The 14,182-nt window shown below is 40.8% G+C and overlaps 2 protein-coding genes across 6 annotated transcripts in view; one reads left to right on the forward strand and one right to left on the reverse strand.

Annotated features, from left to right (window-relative positions):
• LIMS2 (LIM zinc finger domain containing 2) overlaps window positions 1-14,182 on the forward strand; it is a 51,134-nt gene that overhangs the window by 20,626 nt on the left and 16,326 nt on the right. For 2 of the 3 annotated variants that reach the window (XM_053952062.1, XM_053952064.1), the window contains exons 5-10: window positions 3,811-3,960; window positions 4,797-4,947; window positions 6,027-6,119; window positions 7,009-7,057; window positions 7,238-7,313; window positions 8,100-12,321. In XM_053952062.1, the coding sequence (XP_053808037.1) occupies window positions 3,811-3,960; window positions 4,797-4,947; window positions 6,027-6,119; window positions 7,009-7,057; window positions 7,238-7,313; window positions 8,100-8,247 (667 nt within the window). In that variant the 3' untranslated portion in view covers window positions 8,248-12,321. Of the gene's footprint in view, window positions 1-3,810; window positions 3,961-4,796; window positions 4,948-6,026; window positions 6,120-7,008; window positions 7,058-7,237; window positions 7,314-8,099; window positions 12,322-14,182 lie in introns of those variants that run through there. The other variant, XM_053952063.1, reaches the window with a different exon arrangement.
• The window catches only part of MYO7B (myosin VIIB), a 48,241-nt gene continuing 46,371 nt past the window's right edge, over window positions 12,313-14,182 (reverse strand). For all 3 annotated transcript variants that reach the window (XM_053952050.1, XM_053952049.1, XM_053952051.1), the window contains exon 48: window positions 12,313-13,965. In XM_053952050.1, the coding sequence (XP_053808025.1) occupies window positions 13,882-13,965 (84 nt within the window). In that variant the 3' untranslated portion in view covers window positions 12,313-13,881. The remainder of the gene's footprint in view (window positions 13,966-14,182) is intronic.

Raw genomic sequence — 14,182 nt, forward strand, 5'->3', positions numbered from 1 at the left:
GAGGCAGATCTTGGAAATTCAGATTCAGCTGAGTGTCAGTGCCAGACTTAGAACAGGCAACACTTCAAAACTGAGAGTTTTATCCTCACTGATGACAGCACTGAGTCTGCTATGGATTCCTGTACGGGTGTGCTTTCAGTGCAGAATGCTGTGGGTTGGAGTAGAAAGGAGAATGTCAGAGCTATCTGGAAGCCCAGTATGTCAGTGTCAGGAAGAGAAAGGCTTAGAACTGATGATAAAATTGAAATAGATTCAGTCTTTGCAAATGACAGCTTCATAGGAGAGCTGCTGTTATCTAATTTACTTTTTAGAGCAAGGTGAAGTAAGATGTTATTCATTGTCTGGTTAGAAGTTATAGAAAAAGGAAGTGGCTCTCTTTCTAATTTTGCTTATGTTTTAAGTTAAAAGTAAATTTTAATTACAGCTTTAATTTTTTTTTGTAGTTCTAGTTAATGGGTGAAAATAGTGGTGTAGCACTTGAGTAGGTTCAGAAAAAAGCCAACATGTCACTAGAATTAATTGTTGGGCTTATTTTTAGGCCTTACATGTTTTCAACAGAATTCTACAGCTTTAGATAAGTAATAATTCTCTGACAGTGTGTTCTCTAGAAGGTGTTGAAAGCCCTTTGCAGTTATTTGCAATTCCACTCCTATTCTCCTTGGGTTTATCCTATAAATTTTAAATAAATGTGTTTAGTGTTTTTATGCTTACTGACAAAGCACTGGGATTCCTATAGTCTGTATAAAGGCTAAGAGCAAACTAGAAACCTTCACAAATGACCTAGAATGTGTAGTCTGTGTTTAAGCTATATGGTGCAAGAGGCTGTCATTCCACAGACAGAAAACTCCTTTAGGAGTCTGACTCATTATCCAATAATTTCTGCTTGGACTGCACTCTTGATGTTGTGTGAATATTTAGTGATTTACGTATTGCTGAACAGAGCACTGTTCTGGAATGAGCCATTATCCCAGGCCTCCCAGGGCTGAGCTGAAATGGGGATGTCACTGCTCATTTGAAATACATGCACACTGGCCATATTTCATGCCCTGTTTCTCTTCTGCTCAGAAGCAAGAGAACAATCCACAAGGCTGTCAGTACAGACATAACGCAGTCACTCTTTCAGCAGATGCTCTGTCTGTCATTAATGAAAGAACTAGCAGGAGAAATCTTTAGCTCTTTGTACACAGTTACCTGGCTAGTTGGGAGCTTTTGTTTGCCCACTGCAGATAAACTGACCTGTATGTTAGAGTTTGTGGTAGGTATCAGAAATTCCTGTTCTTGCCTTCAGCTAGAGCAGTTTTTGATATGGTTATAGTGGTTTGTGTGTTTTTATGATTATGACTTTAGTGTCTTGTCAAATCAAGAGTTTTCTATCTTTCACTCAAAGTACTCTTCATTAGAAATAGTCAATTTCTGACTGAAATTTTTCTCCTGAAAATCACTCTCTGCTGAGCCTGTATTTCATCTGAAATACTTGGTTATTGTGAGCATCAGTGTCAGAGAGCACTAGACATGCCGTACATTAGGTACAAAAGTTTGAAAACCTTTTTTGTTTTGAAGGAGTGACATAAAGACGAGGAAATTATTTGAAGTTCAGAAAATGCTGCCTATTCTTAGATTCAGACATTTCCATTATATTTATCCACCTCGGTATGTGTTCTGCTCCTTATTGGCACCAGCTAAAACTAATGCCGTTTGGAAAGCTCCTAAAAAAAAATAAAAAGCTCCTAAAGCTCCTACTAACAAAAGTTGGTCTCTTACCTCTTTACAGTGCCGTCCTGTGGGTGCAGTATAGGGTCCTTTGGGGGAATATCTCAATGAACTCCTTCTGATGACAGCAAACTAGGTAGAAACAGCAGAGCAAACAAGATGATTCCAAGAGAATGCAAAGTTGCAGAGTTGCTGAGAGCAGAGAGGGGAGCCCCTCTATATAGTGTCCTCCTCGCTGTGATAGCACATTATCAGCTCAGTCACACAACAGAGCAGGGGAGAGGACACCCCAGCACTGAGGAGCAGTCTTCATCCCAGCTGAGCTCTTGGCACTGGGGCTGCTGCTGCTGGTATAGATATGAGTATCCTGCATGAATATGCCAGTGTTCCTGGTGCTTACTGAAGGCTGCTACTGAACCTCCAGCCCTAAACACAGAATCCTTGGAGTCCCCTGATTATTTTAGGAGGGTGGAGAGATGCATTGTTTGGGGGAAATCTAGTATTAACAGACACAACAGGACACTTCAGAATGGGATAATTCCATAATGGTGGGAAGGGGGAGGGCGAGAGGGTTAGGGAGAGGGGAGGCTGCTATGGTAACAGCTTAGCCTGTCCAGCACTTCCCCTTGCTTCCAATAGAGAGGGTCTGTGGGAGGGCAGAGGGTTTGTGAGTGGGGAGGGGGGGTTGAAAATGGTTTATCAGTGCAAATGGCTGAAGGCATCTCATTCAGCTGAATGAGAGGGGTCTCTTTCAGGACTCTTGCTTTGGGGTCCCCATGTCCAGCCCTGTATAATTACTCTGCATTTGACAGTGCTGAGTAAAATTGATGCCTTTATGCTGAGATGAGCACAGCTGTGTGTTTCCTTATAATGGGGTGCTGTCTGCTTTTTCTGGACTCTGTCTGGGCGGACAGTACTTCCAGCCCTGGGCAGAGACACTTGCTGACAGAAGGACTCAGATTTGGAGAGAATAATAATGATACTTAGCACTTAGACAGACACCTGCCAGCTGAGAGTCATAAATGTTTGAGGCCTCACAACAACATGTGTTGTATTCTTATCCTCATTTCACATATCTAAGGGTAAGTAATTCATCAGGGCAGAATTTTGGAAGGAGCCCCGTGAAGAACCAGCTACTTAATCCATAAACCTGCCCTTTCCATTTGAACTTTTTCTTTTGTCTGATGTATTCTGAGAATGACTTGTAAATCTCAGTGAGTGTTTGACATAGTGATACAGTGAAAGGAATGAAGCAGACTTGTTTGTTTTGGGACAAAGCAACCCACAGAAGTCATTCTCTGTCATTTGTCTTTTACTATAAATTCTTCCCAGCCCACAGTGTTGCAGCTAGAGGGATAGATAATAGGCAACAGCTTCTCCTCAGAGCTCTGAAGTATTGAGATAAAGCTGGTGGCTTCCATCAGCCTTCACAAGATTTTTTTTTATGCCTTTGCCGGAGCTTTCCTACCAGAAATTTGGGTTATCTGCCTATTTAAAAGTGTACTTGTAATGTGTTCAAGAATATGTGCTAGGAATACAGCTGCTTTCCCCACATAAAATTGCATGGTTCTTAATTTTCTTTGACTTAGGAGTAAAAGGAATTTGTAGGCAACAAGAGGTCTCTTGTTTTTCCTAGATATTGAAGACTAAGGAATCCAGCCGTGGTAAAAGGCATTCAAGCAATGCACTTTGGTTTGATACATTTAATTCTCTCTCCTTGACTCCCTCCCAGTGCTGTAATGCCTCTGTTATGGTTGGATCCATTAGTTATAGATAGAGGGTGTTGCCACCTTTCCTTCCTAGCTATCAGAGAAGATCTGCAGGTTTGGAAAGGATCCCTAGAAGAATGACTGGGTGACATCCCTGATGGCACATAAATCAGTGAATGTTGGAGTAGTCTTCTAAGGAAATACAACTGTGTGACTGACTCATTCTTCTCTGTGCAACTGGTGTGAAACACTGGACACCAAACTGAATTATGTTTTGTCTGACCTCAGAAGACAGTTCTGTTACATAAAGTACTTCCTACAGTATGTATTATATGTTGTTTTAGGAGAAAGAGTTTTTTAATATTTTCTTTCCTTTACTGTGTTCAACCAGGCACCTGTGCAGGCCATGCCACAACCGTGAAAAAGCCAAGGGACTGGGCAAGTACATCTGTCAGAAGTGCCACTTGATAATTGATGAGCAGCCTCTGATGTTTAGGAATGATTCCTACCATCCAGATCACTTCAACTGCACCCACTGTGGGTATGTTACCCTGCTGTAAACTCTGACAAAAAGGGAGAGAGACCAACAGTTGACTCAGCAGTGCAGTCCTTCCCAAGGTCTAAACTTTGCTCCTTTGCATTGTTGAGCAAATAGAAATTGTGTGAGGAAAAACTGAAATAAATTTGGAAAAACTACAGAAATTTTAGTTTTATTTTGCCATTCAATATTCTCTTATTCTAACATGATAATGCTAGTTTATAATGAAAGTGAAAATAGTTCCGTGGCATGAACTTACCTCAAAGGCTGTGTGCAGATTACCATAGTAGAGTTTTCCAAAGATAGGAGTTACTAGGCTGTCCAAAATAGTTTCACTTCGAATTCCTGGATAGAAAAAAAAAAAAAGATGGCTTGATGAGCTGTGTCAGTCTTGTGGCACTGTCCATTGCCATGCTGATACCTGTCTGACCTGAAGTACTTACCATGAAGACATTTTAACTGGGCACAGTGCTGCCCCAGAATGGGTGACAGTGCATGTAAATGTCTCAGTGTTGAGCACTGCTAGGATGGTTCTTGCACTTGAGCTCTCCCATTCAGAGATACTTCAAGTCTTAGCATGGCACTGTGAGTGCCCATGTAGGTGCACCTCGTATGTCTGAGAGTATTCAGCTGCAGACGTGATGGTCTGCGTACCTTCTTCTCTGGCAAACTGAGAAAGCAGTTTTAGAAAGATGAGTTGACAATAACTGGATTTCACTAGCTAAAATGACTGCATTTCTAGCGTGACTCTTGCCTAAGTTAACTTCCAAGTTTAGTCTTCCAGCACTGGGCACCGAGGAGTTTCCCTCAGCGCCCTTAGCTCAGGGTCTGTGCCGCAGGAAGGAGCTGACGGCCGAGGCGCGGGAGCTGAAGGGGGAGCTGTACTGCCTGCCCTGCCACGACAAGATGGGCATCCCCATCTGCGGGGCCTGCCGCAGGCCCATCGAGGGCCGAGTGGTCAACGCTCTGGGGAAGCAGTGGCACGTCGAGGTGAGGCCTTCTGAACATGAACTTCCTTCAGCAGCTGGTTTGGAAGGGGACTAGTGCTGCTTGGAAGCTGTAGACATGCAAGTGGTCTGTAATACATGAATTCAAACTAAACTCAATTGTTTATGCTTCGGATTGTCTTCGCCTTTTATGGGTGAATTAGTTACAGCAGACCCATCAGGGTTCCAAAGAAAGCTTCACAACTTCTAAAATTTTTAAAATTTGTAATGATCCTTGCAGAATAGGGTTCACTGAAAAGCATTTACTTACTAATAAATTCATATATTTTGTATTATGTACTTAGCTATATCCTCTCCAATTCGAGTTACCAGGCACTTAACAGTGTTGGAATTTTTACTGAAAGCTGAGCAATTATTGCTTTTTATACCTTTTCAGCTCATTGTTTCTATAATTTTCAGTTGAGTCATCACAACTTGCTCTGAAGATTTTAGTCATCTTTGTTTCGTCATTTATGCCTCCTCGGGCTTGACCTGAAAGAGATTCTGCTGCTCATTTGAGGTGTATTCATACCAATTATGTTTATGTTCCTATTTCTCTTCCTGAAACAAGCAAGATAATAGTCCACAAGTCTATCAAGATAGACACAATAGCATTGCCTTTCCAGCAGGTCTTCCATCTATCCTTAATACAACTCTTAATTACTATAAATAGACTAAATATCTCCTCTTTTTTTTTTTTTTTTTTTTTTTTTTTTTTTTTTTTTGCTTCCATAAAGATCTTTCCTGTCTGTGCTTCATTAAAGCATTGAAGTAACAGCTTTAAATGAAAAGAGGTGGATTTAGATTAGAGACTGGGAAGAAATTCTTCCTGGTAAGGCCCTGAGGCCCTGGCACAGGTTGCCCAGAGAAGCCGTGGCTGCCCCAGCCCTGAAAGTGTCCAGGGCCAGGTTGGAAGGTTGGAATCAGATGAGCCTTAAGGTCCCTTCCAGCCCAAACTGTTCTGTGATCAAGTGTCATGTATTGAGCTAGGATTTATTGCCATGATTTTACCTGGTGATGGGAAAGTTGTTTTGCTTGCTTGCCATGGAATGTTTTTTTTTTTTTTTTTTTTCCCTTTTACAGCATTTTGTTTGTGCCAAGTGTGAGAAGCCATTCTTGGGGCACCGACACTATGAAAAAAAAGGGCTGGCCTATTGTGAGACTCATTATAATCAGGTAAATTCAGCCATCTGTGATGTAAGTACTTGTTGTGTCTGGCAAATGCTTTTTCATGTTTTATATATGCAAAGCTATGCAGATTTTGTATCATCTGAATTTGTAGATTCAACGAACTATTAAAAAATTAGTCAGATTTAACAAAAAAACTAGTTTTTCTTGGTAGAAAAGTGATGCTGAAAACAGAATAGAAATGTCTTGGGGACACTGATTTTAATTTGTGCCATTGATAGAAAATCACTGACCGTGGGTTGAGATTAAAATCCCTGTGATTTTACTTCTAATGTATTTGTGTGGGGTTCTTTGATAATTACTTCTTTCTGTGAGCATGAGGCAACTACTGTGTTGTCTAAATCATAGAAAAGTAGATTAATTTAAAAAAAAAACCAAACAGAAAAACCAATGAAACCCTGTTTTTTTGGTGTGATTAGACTGAACAATGCTTTGGTTTGGTATTTTCTAGTGTCAGATAAATAACTCTCTCATAAGAGGTAAGTGTTGCTGTTCTGACAGTAGCTGTATTTTAGCAGTAGTTCTATTTTGGGGTTTGTAGTTGAGCATCAGGAGATGTTTGTCTACACTAAGCATCATACTCTACCCATCCTTTCTTCTCCACAGGACTTTTAAGATCCCATAACAGTACTAGAGTGTGAGGCATCAACAAAAAAGGTTTTGTAGTATTTAGTGGTATGAGATCCAAAGGAACATAGACTATTTGGCAAGTGTATGAGAAGTTATTCAGAAGATTTAAATTGGTATATTTGGGGGCCACTGCTGTATCTGGGAATTCTTTGATTATTAGTATTTAATGTTCACACCAGCTGTGTGATTTGGGGACCATGAGTAGTCAGCAACATGAGTTTGTATTCTTATTTCTCTTTCTGTGCAGCTCTTTGGAGATGTTTGCTACAACTGCAGCCGCGTGATAGAGGGAGATGGTAAGATTTGTTCTCTCCTTGTTTTGGGTTACTGTCCTTGTTTCATTTGTTAGTGCAGCTGTTGCAGTCCCACAGTTGCAAGACAACAGTGTTTGTTTTCACATCTGGCCTCATTTGAATTAGGATATAAATCTGAATTCAAACAATCCCTCAGTTTCCTCTTACTTGGTGCTTTTGCAGTGGTATCAGCTCTTAACAAGGCCTGGTGTGTGAATTGCTTCTCCTGCTCCACCTGCAACGTCAAGCTCACGCTGAAGTAAGTCAGTGTTTGTATTTTGGACCATGTGAGTGAGACATTTGTCCCTAAGGCAGGGTATCAGCCTGCCTCTGCCTCTCTGAAGGCCAATATACCTTTTCTCTGTGGGAACAGGTGCTTATAATTCCACTGATTTCAGCACTGAAAGGGAGCTGGCACTCGGCATCCTCTCTGATTTATTTTCCTTCATTAGTCTATTCTGCAAGGAGGTTGGGTAAGAGGGGAACTCATTCAGCAGTACAGAGGAAAGGCTCTAAACTTGGAGGAACTGCCTGTCCTGAACAACCTGCAGCCTGGTTGCTCCCCTCAATAACAATATTTGCTATTGCATAGATTATTTTGAAATAAAATACTGTGGTATTTACCTCAAATATCTAGAAGAGGGGCAGGAAAAAAAAAGCAATCCTACATTTCTCCTTTCTTAGGTTCAAACTCTTATCCTACTCTGCTGGGTTGGCTCCACTGGCCATATGAAAGAGCTCTAATTCATCCCAGAGGGAACCTCTGAAGTGACACTTGTATTCTACAGTAACAAAATTAGTATTTTAGACTGCTACATGTAAATATATAGCAAAATCTTGCTCCTTATTTACCTAGCAATGCTAAAGACCTCAGTTCACTGAAAAGAACCCAATCTCTATAGTTGCATCACCAGATGAGGAAATGAGTTGTTTTATAAATGACATAGAACCCTTGCAACAACACTGATGTAGATGCATGGAGATTTTAATTAGAGAAGCATATAGTTTGCAAATACCATTTGAATAACTGTTCTTTGTGTTAAAGGAATAAATTTGTGGAGTTTGACATGAAGCCTGTGTGCAAGAAGTGCTATGAGAAATTCCCTCTGGAGCTGAAGAAACGTCTGAAGAAGTTGTCAGAGCTGGCATCCAAGAAGATCCATCCTAAAGCTTTAGATTTAAACTCTGCTTAAAGCAAACAGGTCTGTCAGTCTCCTGACTGCACTCTTAACACAAGCTGCTGCTCCCTGCAGCTGTTGATTACAGAAGCAATTACTAAGAAGTGGAACCAAAGATAAGTAGTACCTTCCCCTGCTTCTGGTGAGGTCTCTTGCATCTAGACTGTCCCTTTTCCCAAGCAATTGTCTATTAACACTGCAGGAAGAGGAGGATGAGTTCTGCTTCAGCAGTGCACAGGCTGATTATTAATTTGCTATTAACATTGCATTTTGCCTTTGTGGAGCTATACACAATCTTTCCTTCCTCAATTGAAATGTACTACTCTTTTCACTCTTCTAGTCTAAGGAATTTGGAAAAAGTGGTTAAATGTAGGGCTGGAAGAAATGTCAGATTTGCTCTTTCTCAATCAGAGTATCAGAATTTTTCTTCTTACTCTGGCTGAAGCAATTTTTAGGTTTTTTAATATATAGGCAATTAGTCTGAAAGTTGTCTTTCTTTACTACATGCAAAAAGTTCTGGTCTTTCTCCAGATTCCTACAGAGAATATATGGGTGCCCTATGCCATATCCCAGTCCTTCTGGTTTGTAGGCTTACTGGACAAGCCCAGAAACCAGTAGCTATGGCATCTGCACTGCCCATTTAGGCCCAGTGTTAAGGCAGCTAAGAAGTTTCCTTTGCTGCTTCTGTGCTCAGAACTAAGGAGATTTCAGCTGTCAAGGCCATGTGAGCTTCTTCAGAATAGTTGGGCTCTCCTTAAGGAGAAGGTGGCTATGGCAAACTAAACATTTTATTAGAACTGACACTAATTTTCTCTGTTCTCTACTACTACATGGCTGGTAGAGCTTCTGCTGGTCAACACAAAGCATGTCCTGTCCATTGGCATAGCTGATATTTATTGAGACAGTGTGGCTGGAGCATTGGTTACACTTCTGCATAAGGAAACTGAATAAATAATATGGTACCAATTTAAGCACTTCAGTTTTCCCATTCTCACTTTATTTGCCAGCCAAGGATATGCTTGTTGGTCACACTCCAGAAGGCCCAATTATATGAAGGTGTTTCTAATGTTTACAGATTGTAGCAATTGTGGTGCTATGCAGAAAAAAACCTCAATTTTTCTTAATTTTTTTTTCCCATTCATCTTTCTGAGACCTGAGTGTACTTAAGGAGAGGATCTCAGACACGATGCTAACATCTCAAGCATATTGTCCTCCTCTGTAATTTTGCCTGTCACTAGTGAGGTTTCACTGGTCCTACTGTCTCTGCTACCACAACCCAAGGTGCTGAGAAATTTACTGCTTTTGGATATTCTCAATACTTCTTTAGAGATGAGCCATCAGCAGTGCTGTTCCTGAGCCCACCCACACGATGTATGATCCTAGTGAGCTTCTGAGTCCCCCAGAGGTGACCCCCATACTTCCTTGTGCTGAACTAAGCTGAGCAGCCTGAAAATCCCTTTCCATGCACAGTTGTGAGACTTGCCCCTTTGCAAGGCTGACAGGCACTGGAGGACTACTGTCCTTTGCATGATTTAAATCTTCCAAAAAGTGGCTGGTTTAGTCAGTCAGATGAACACAGCATTTGGGCCTGGACAACACCCTGCAGCCACAGGTAAATTAGGTAGCAAGAAGTTAAAGCTTCCCCACTTTTTGTGTGTGTGAGCAGCAATTGGACTGGGGCAATTGTCTACCTTAGAACTGTGTTACCGTGCTCGCTGGATCAGTGCCCATGGAACTGCACCAGTGATACCAAAGCAGTGGTAGGAAATCTGGATAAGTGATCAGAATCCCACATGTGAGACCATCTCTTAGAGTTTCACTGCCTTTGCTAACTCAGTTTCCCTTAGCTGCTTTGCTTTTTCTTGCTGTAAGTTATCATTATCTTTTAACTGGGTTATGCTGTATCCACTGTAACAATGATGAGGGGTAGGCCTAATTTTAGCAGTAAACTCTTTCATCTTCTGACCAATTTGCACTGCAGATTCCAGTAACAGTAGCTGCTTGTGTCACTGCCTTAGGAGAACACGTGGCTATTCACTGTTCTCTCACCAGCCTTAAAATGGTCTTTTAGTTAAGGGCACAAAGAACAGCATGTCTTTTGGTGCAGTCATGTGGCCTTGCAAAGACCTCCATTTACAATCAAACCTGTTGTTTGGCGTTTTGTCACAGCATAAAACACTTGAATTCTGACCTAGGTGCAGGTCAGTATGTTATGCAGATTCTTCTCAGCATAAAACATTCTGGTCTGTTCCTGTAATCTCAGTCACAGGCCCTATCTGATGCTGAATCTGAGCAGCTGTGTATCCCCAGCCTCCTGGGAAGTGGTGGAGGAACACACAGCCACACATTCCTGGTAAATATGGAAGGACTAAGTACCTAGCAGCCAATAGGTAATATTCTTTCAGCAGCCACTCTCACATTCAGCAATGGAAAATGCACGTATGTGAATGGCATTACTTTTGTGCTGCCAGTGAAGATTTAATGCGTGCTTTCACCTTGTCTCGTGTTAGAGATTTGGCAGACCTAGAAAGCTTCAGAGCTCTAAGGAGAGTTGATATCATTCTCTTTGATAAGCTGTTCAGTTCTCTAGGATTTGGAATATGTCCTTATCTTCAGGATGTTTTGCAAAATTAATTGGTGAACAAAATAATTGTAATCCCTGATACTAATGGAGGGTGATATTCTCTTAAATTATTAATTTTTCATAATAATTTTTCTTATGCTTCTGCTGCCCATAGCCTGCAATGTGCAGAGTTACAGTAGTTTATATTACCAACATACTTTTCTTGTGAGAGCGGAATTGAAGGAGTAGGAGAAATAACTATAAATGGCTTTAAAATATGCATCTTCCTCTACTTCTGTCAGTCTACTTTTTTAAGACCGAGTAGACTATAGTGCAAACTCAGAACTTCTCCTTAGTGCCTTAGTAGGCTGACAGGTTGGGTTTTGTTTTCTTTTTAATAAATATAGTCAAGGTGTCAGTAAGAAATAAGTGGCACGCTTTTTTCCATTGCTGTAAATAGACCTGCTGGCCAAATTCTTCCTAAGCATCACACCACTGGAGAATAGAGATTTATATGAAGGTTGAGTTTGGCTCAGAAATCTACACTTAATAGAAGATGTCTCATACTATACATTTATATTTATACCTAATTAATATTTATACCTAATTAAAATCACTAACACTCACGGAGTACACTTCAAAATGGTTTTGCTTTTAGAAAGCATGGTATGTGAAGCTTGTTTTTTTTTTCCAAAGGGTATGCTAATCATTTGCAGTCTTTCTTTGTGGCACTAATCCTCCCTCTAGATTTGTGTCCTGGTGTTTCTACAGCAGTCTGTGCAATGCTGGCAAACACTGGTCAGCCTTTTGTAGAGAGAATTCCTGATGTGGCATGGCTGGTATTAGATGATATGACTGACATTCTTTCGTAAGTGATTGGATGGAGAAGGAATAGATTGCAGGCAAGCATGTAATAAACATGGTTATATTAGCTTGTAAAGCACTATTAAGTGCTGAGGGTATTAGATTGAGAAAAGAATTAGCAGCTCCCTGCCTTGGTTCAGGCCTTGATGGGTTCTGCACCATGTAGAGCTCTCACTTTATCACATGTTGTTTGAGCTGTCTAACCAAAACACATGATTGTAGACTGAAATGCTGTAATGCTGTACCTTTGTATGTTCTTGTATTAAAGTTAACTGTAACACATTTTAAATCTTTACACAAAAAAAAAAATGGTATAGTGTACAGTTAATACCATATTTTCAGTGCTTAGCCAGAAACTGTTACCCTCTCCGAGGAGCTCTGGGATTGCTGAAACCTGAGGCACTGTTGTGGTGAATTCACATTTTGGACCTGTGCTGCTTCTGTGGTGATGTGTTGGTTGATGAGGATGTGAAGAAAGGGGTATCATCCTTTTAGTGGCCGTGTTGTACAAATTGTGTTGTGTATGTAATGAGCAGATGGGATACTATGATCATTTACAGGATATAGTGGATATTTGGATGATTTAGGTTACATGGATCTGGAGCAAACATTCACTTGGTTAAAAAAAAGACATTGTGGTTGATTTTCTGCAGTCTTTACTTAAAAACCAGAAACAATACAGTTTGGATGCAAAATTTCTTTTTGTACAGGTGAAGTGTTGAACATTTCTCACTTATAGCTAGTTAGTTAGATCAGACACTGGGTGACAAAACCACTCTGGGTAATGAGACTCCAGCATTTCCATTGCCAGCAATGGACATTACAGCAGGAGCATCTAACTGCTTGCAAAAAGATCAGCTATTCTGACAGGTGTGGCACTCATTTAGATGCACAAAGAGAGTGGGGCTCTTCCCTGCCACCCATACACAAAACTCCCACCAGCACTGAATTTTGCGCACACATGTCTGAGGGAACAAGAGAACCATTGTGCATCCATTGGCAAAGTTGAGAGATCAGGCAGAGCTGTTTTTCCAGCACTGCCAGATGGTGTCTCAAGGAACTTGGTGTAAATGCTTTAAGACATGTTCATGTTTCACTGGGAGCAAGGGAGGAGTACTTGATCTGAGGGGGTAGCAGCTAAGCTTGCTCCCACCGTAGTCTATATCTACTTTACACACTCAGAGCACACTCTGGTTCCCCTGGCACCAAAGCTGTGTTTCTACAAAGCTCTTAGAGATTAACAAGTGCTGAATCAAATTTTACCACTCAAACTGTCTGCCAAACAGGAAGTAGAAAAGATCAGGACAAATTAGAGCTATTATTCTTGTCTCGTGAGGGAATGTCTGCATAACTCCAAGCAGAACATTTTTGTAGAGCAGAAAAGTCTCTTGTCAACAGACCTCTGTTAGACTGAGTTCTTCAATTCTGATTTGGACTGAATAGCTCATCTATATCTTGAAATAGGAGCAACTAAAAGTGACGGACCCAAACCCCAGACTCATTTCAGAGCTTACTAGAAACTGCACAGTAGAAAGTGGTTGTAAGTTTCCAAGAGCATTATAACATGTGGAGCAAGGCTGTGGTGACTCAGGGGACAGCCTGCAAGTTCAGCAGCATGCAGGAAGGACAGTTACATTCTGACAGTAATTGGCTGTCAGTCTGCTGTCATGTGGAGCATGTAACATAGGGACCAGAGGATGGAACCCAGCATCTTACCTTTCGAACTGCCCAGTTATCTACTACTAAAGGGCATCTCTCCACTCTTAGAATTGCCAGTAGGAGGAAAAAAATTACCTTTGTTTCCAAAGACTCTTGGAGTTTGTGCATTTGGTAAGAGCATATACAATAAGGGGTATTTTCTTTCCAGAAGGAAGACGGCTCTTAATGTGTATCTGTCTTTGAATGGAGGAGATTCAAGCTATTAGAAGGGGCTCTTACAGGGTTTCCCCACTCCCACAGAACATTAAAATCCATCTAAACTTTCTCTAAATCCAGTACCTGAATGGAATTCTCATACTACATCTAAGACAGAAGCGTTACACATATTTGAAAGCACATGCTCACTTGAACTTCTCTTGTAGTAGTATTTAGCAACTCAGTTCATTCAGTGTGTGATCAGAAGATCAATCAACAAGATTAATATTTTTTAAATGGCATTTCTTCTGGGATATGAAATTATAGATAGTTTGGCACAATACAGGTCGTGGGCTCTATTTCCACTCTCAGGCTGGGAGGTTCTTTTGCTTGTTTACAGCATTCATGAGCAGACGTACATAAGATGTTAACAGATCATCCATTTTGTAACCCTGTCAGGAAAGAAAAAAAGTCTTAAAATCTATCAGAGAGCTCCAGAAGCAAAAATAACTATCACTTCTTCCCTCGTCCATCATCTTCTCAGGTTCTTCCTTGCACAAACATCTTTTCTTTCAATATCTGTTTTGTTTAGTTATAATTTACCCATTCTTCCCTCTGCTTTTCATGGATTTCCAAAACTTTACAAACCATAGCTCTACTGCCTCCTTG

Source organism: Vidua chalybeata, chromosome 10 (assembly GCF_026979565.1).
Source record: "Vidua chalybeata isolate OUT-0048 chromosome 10, bVidCha1 merged haplotype, whole genome shotgun sequence".
NCBI lineage: Eukaryota > Metazoa > Chordata > Aves > Passeriformes > Viduidae > Vidua > Vidua chalybeata.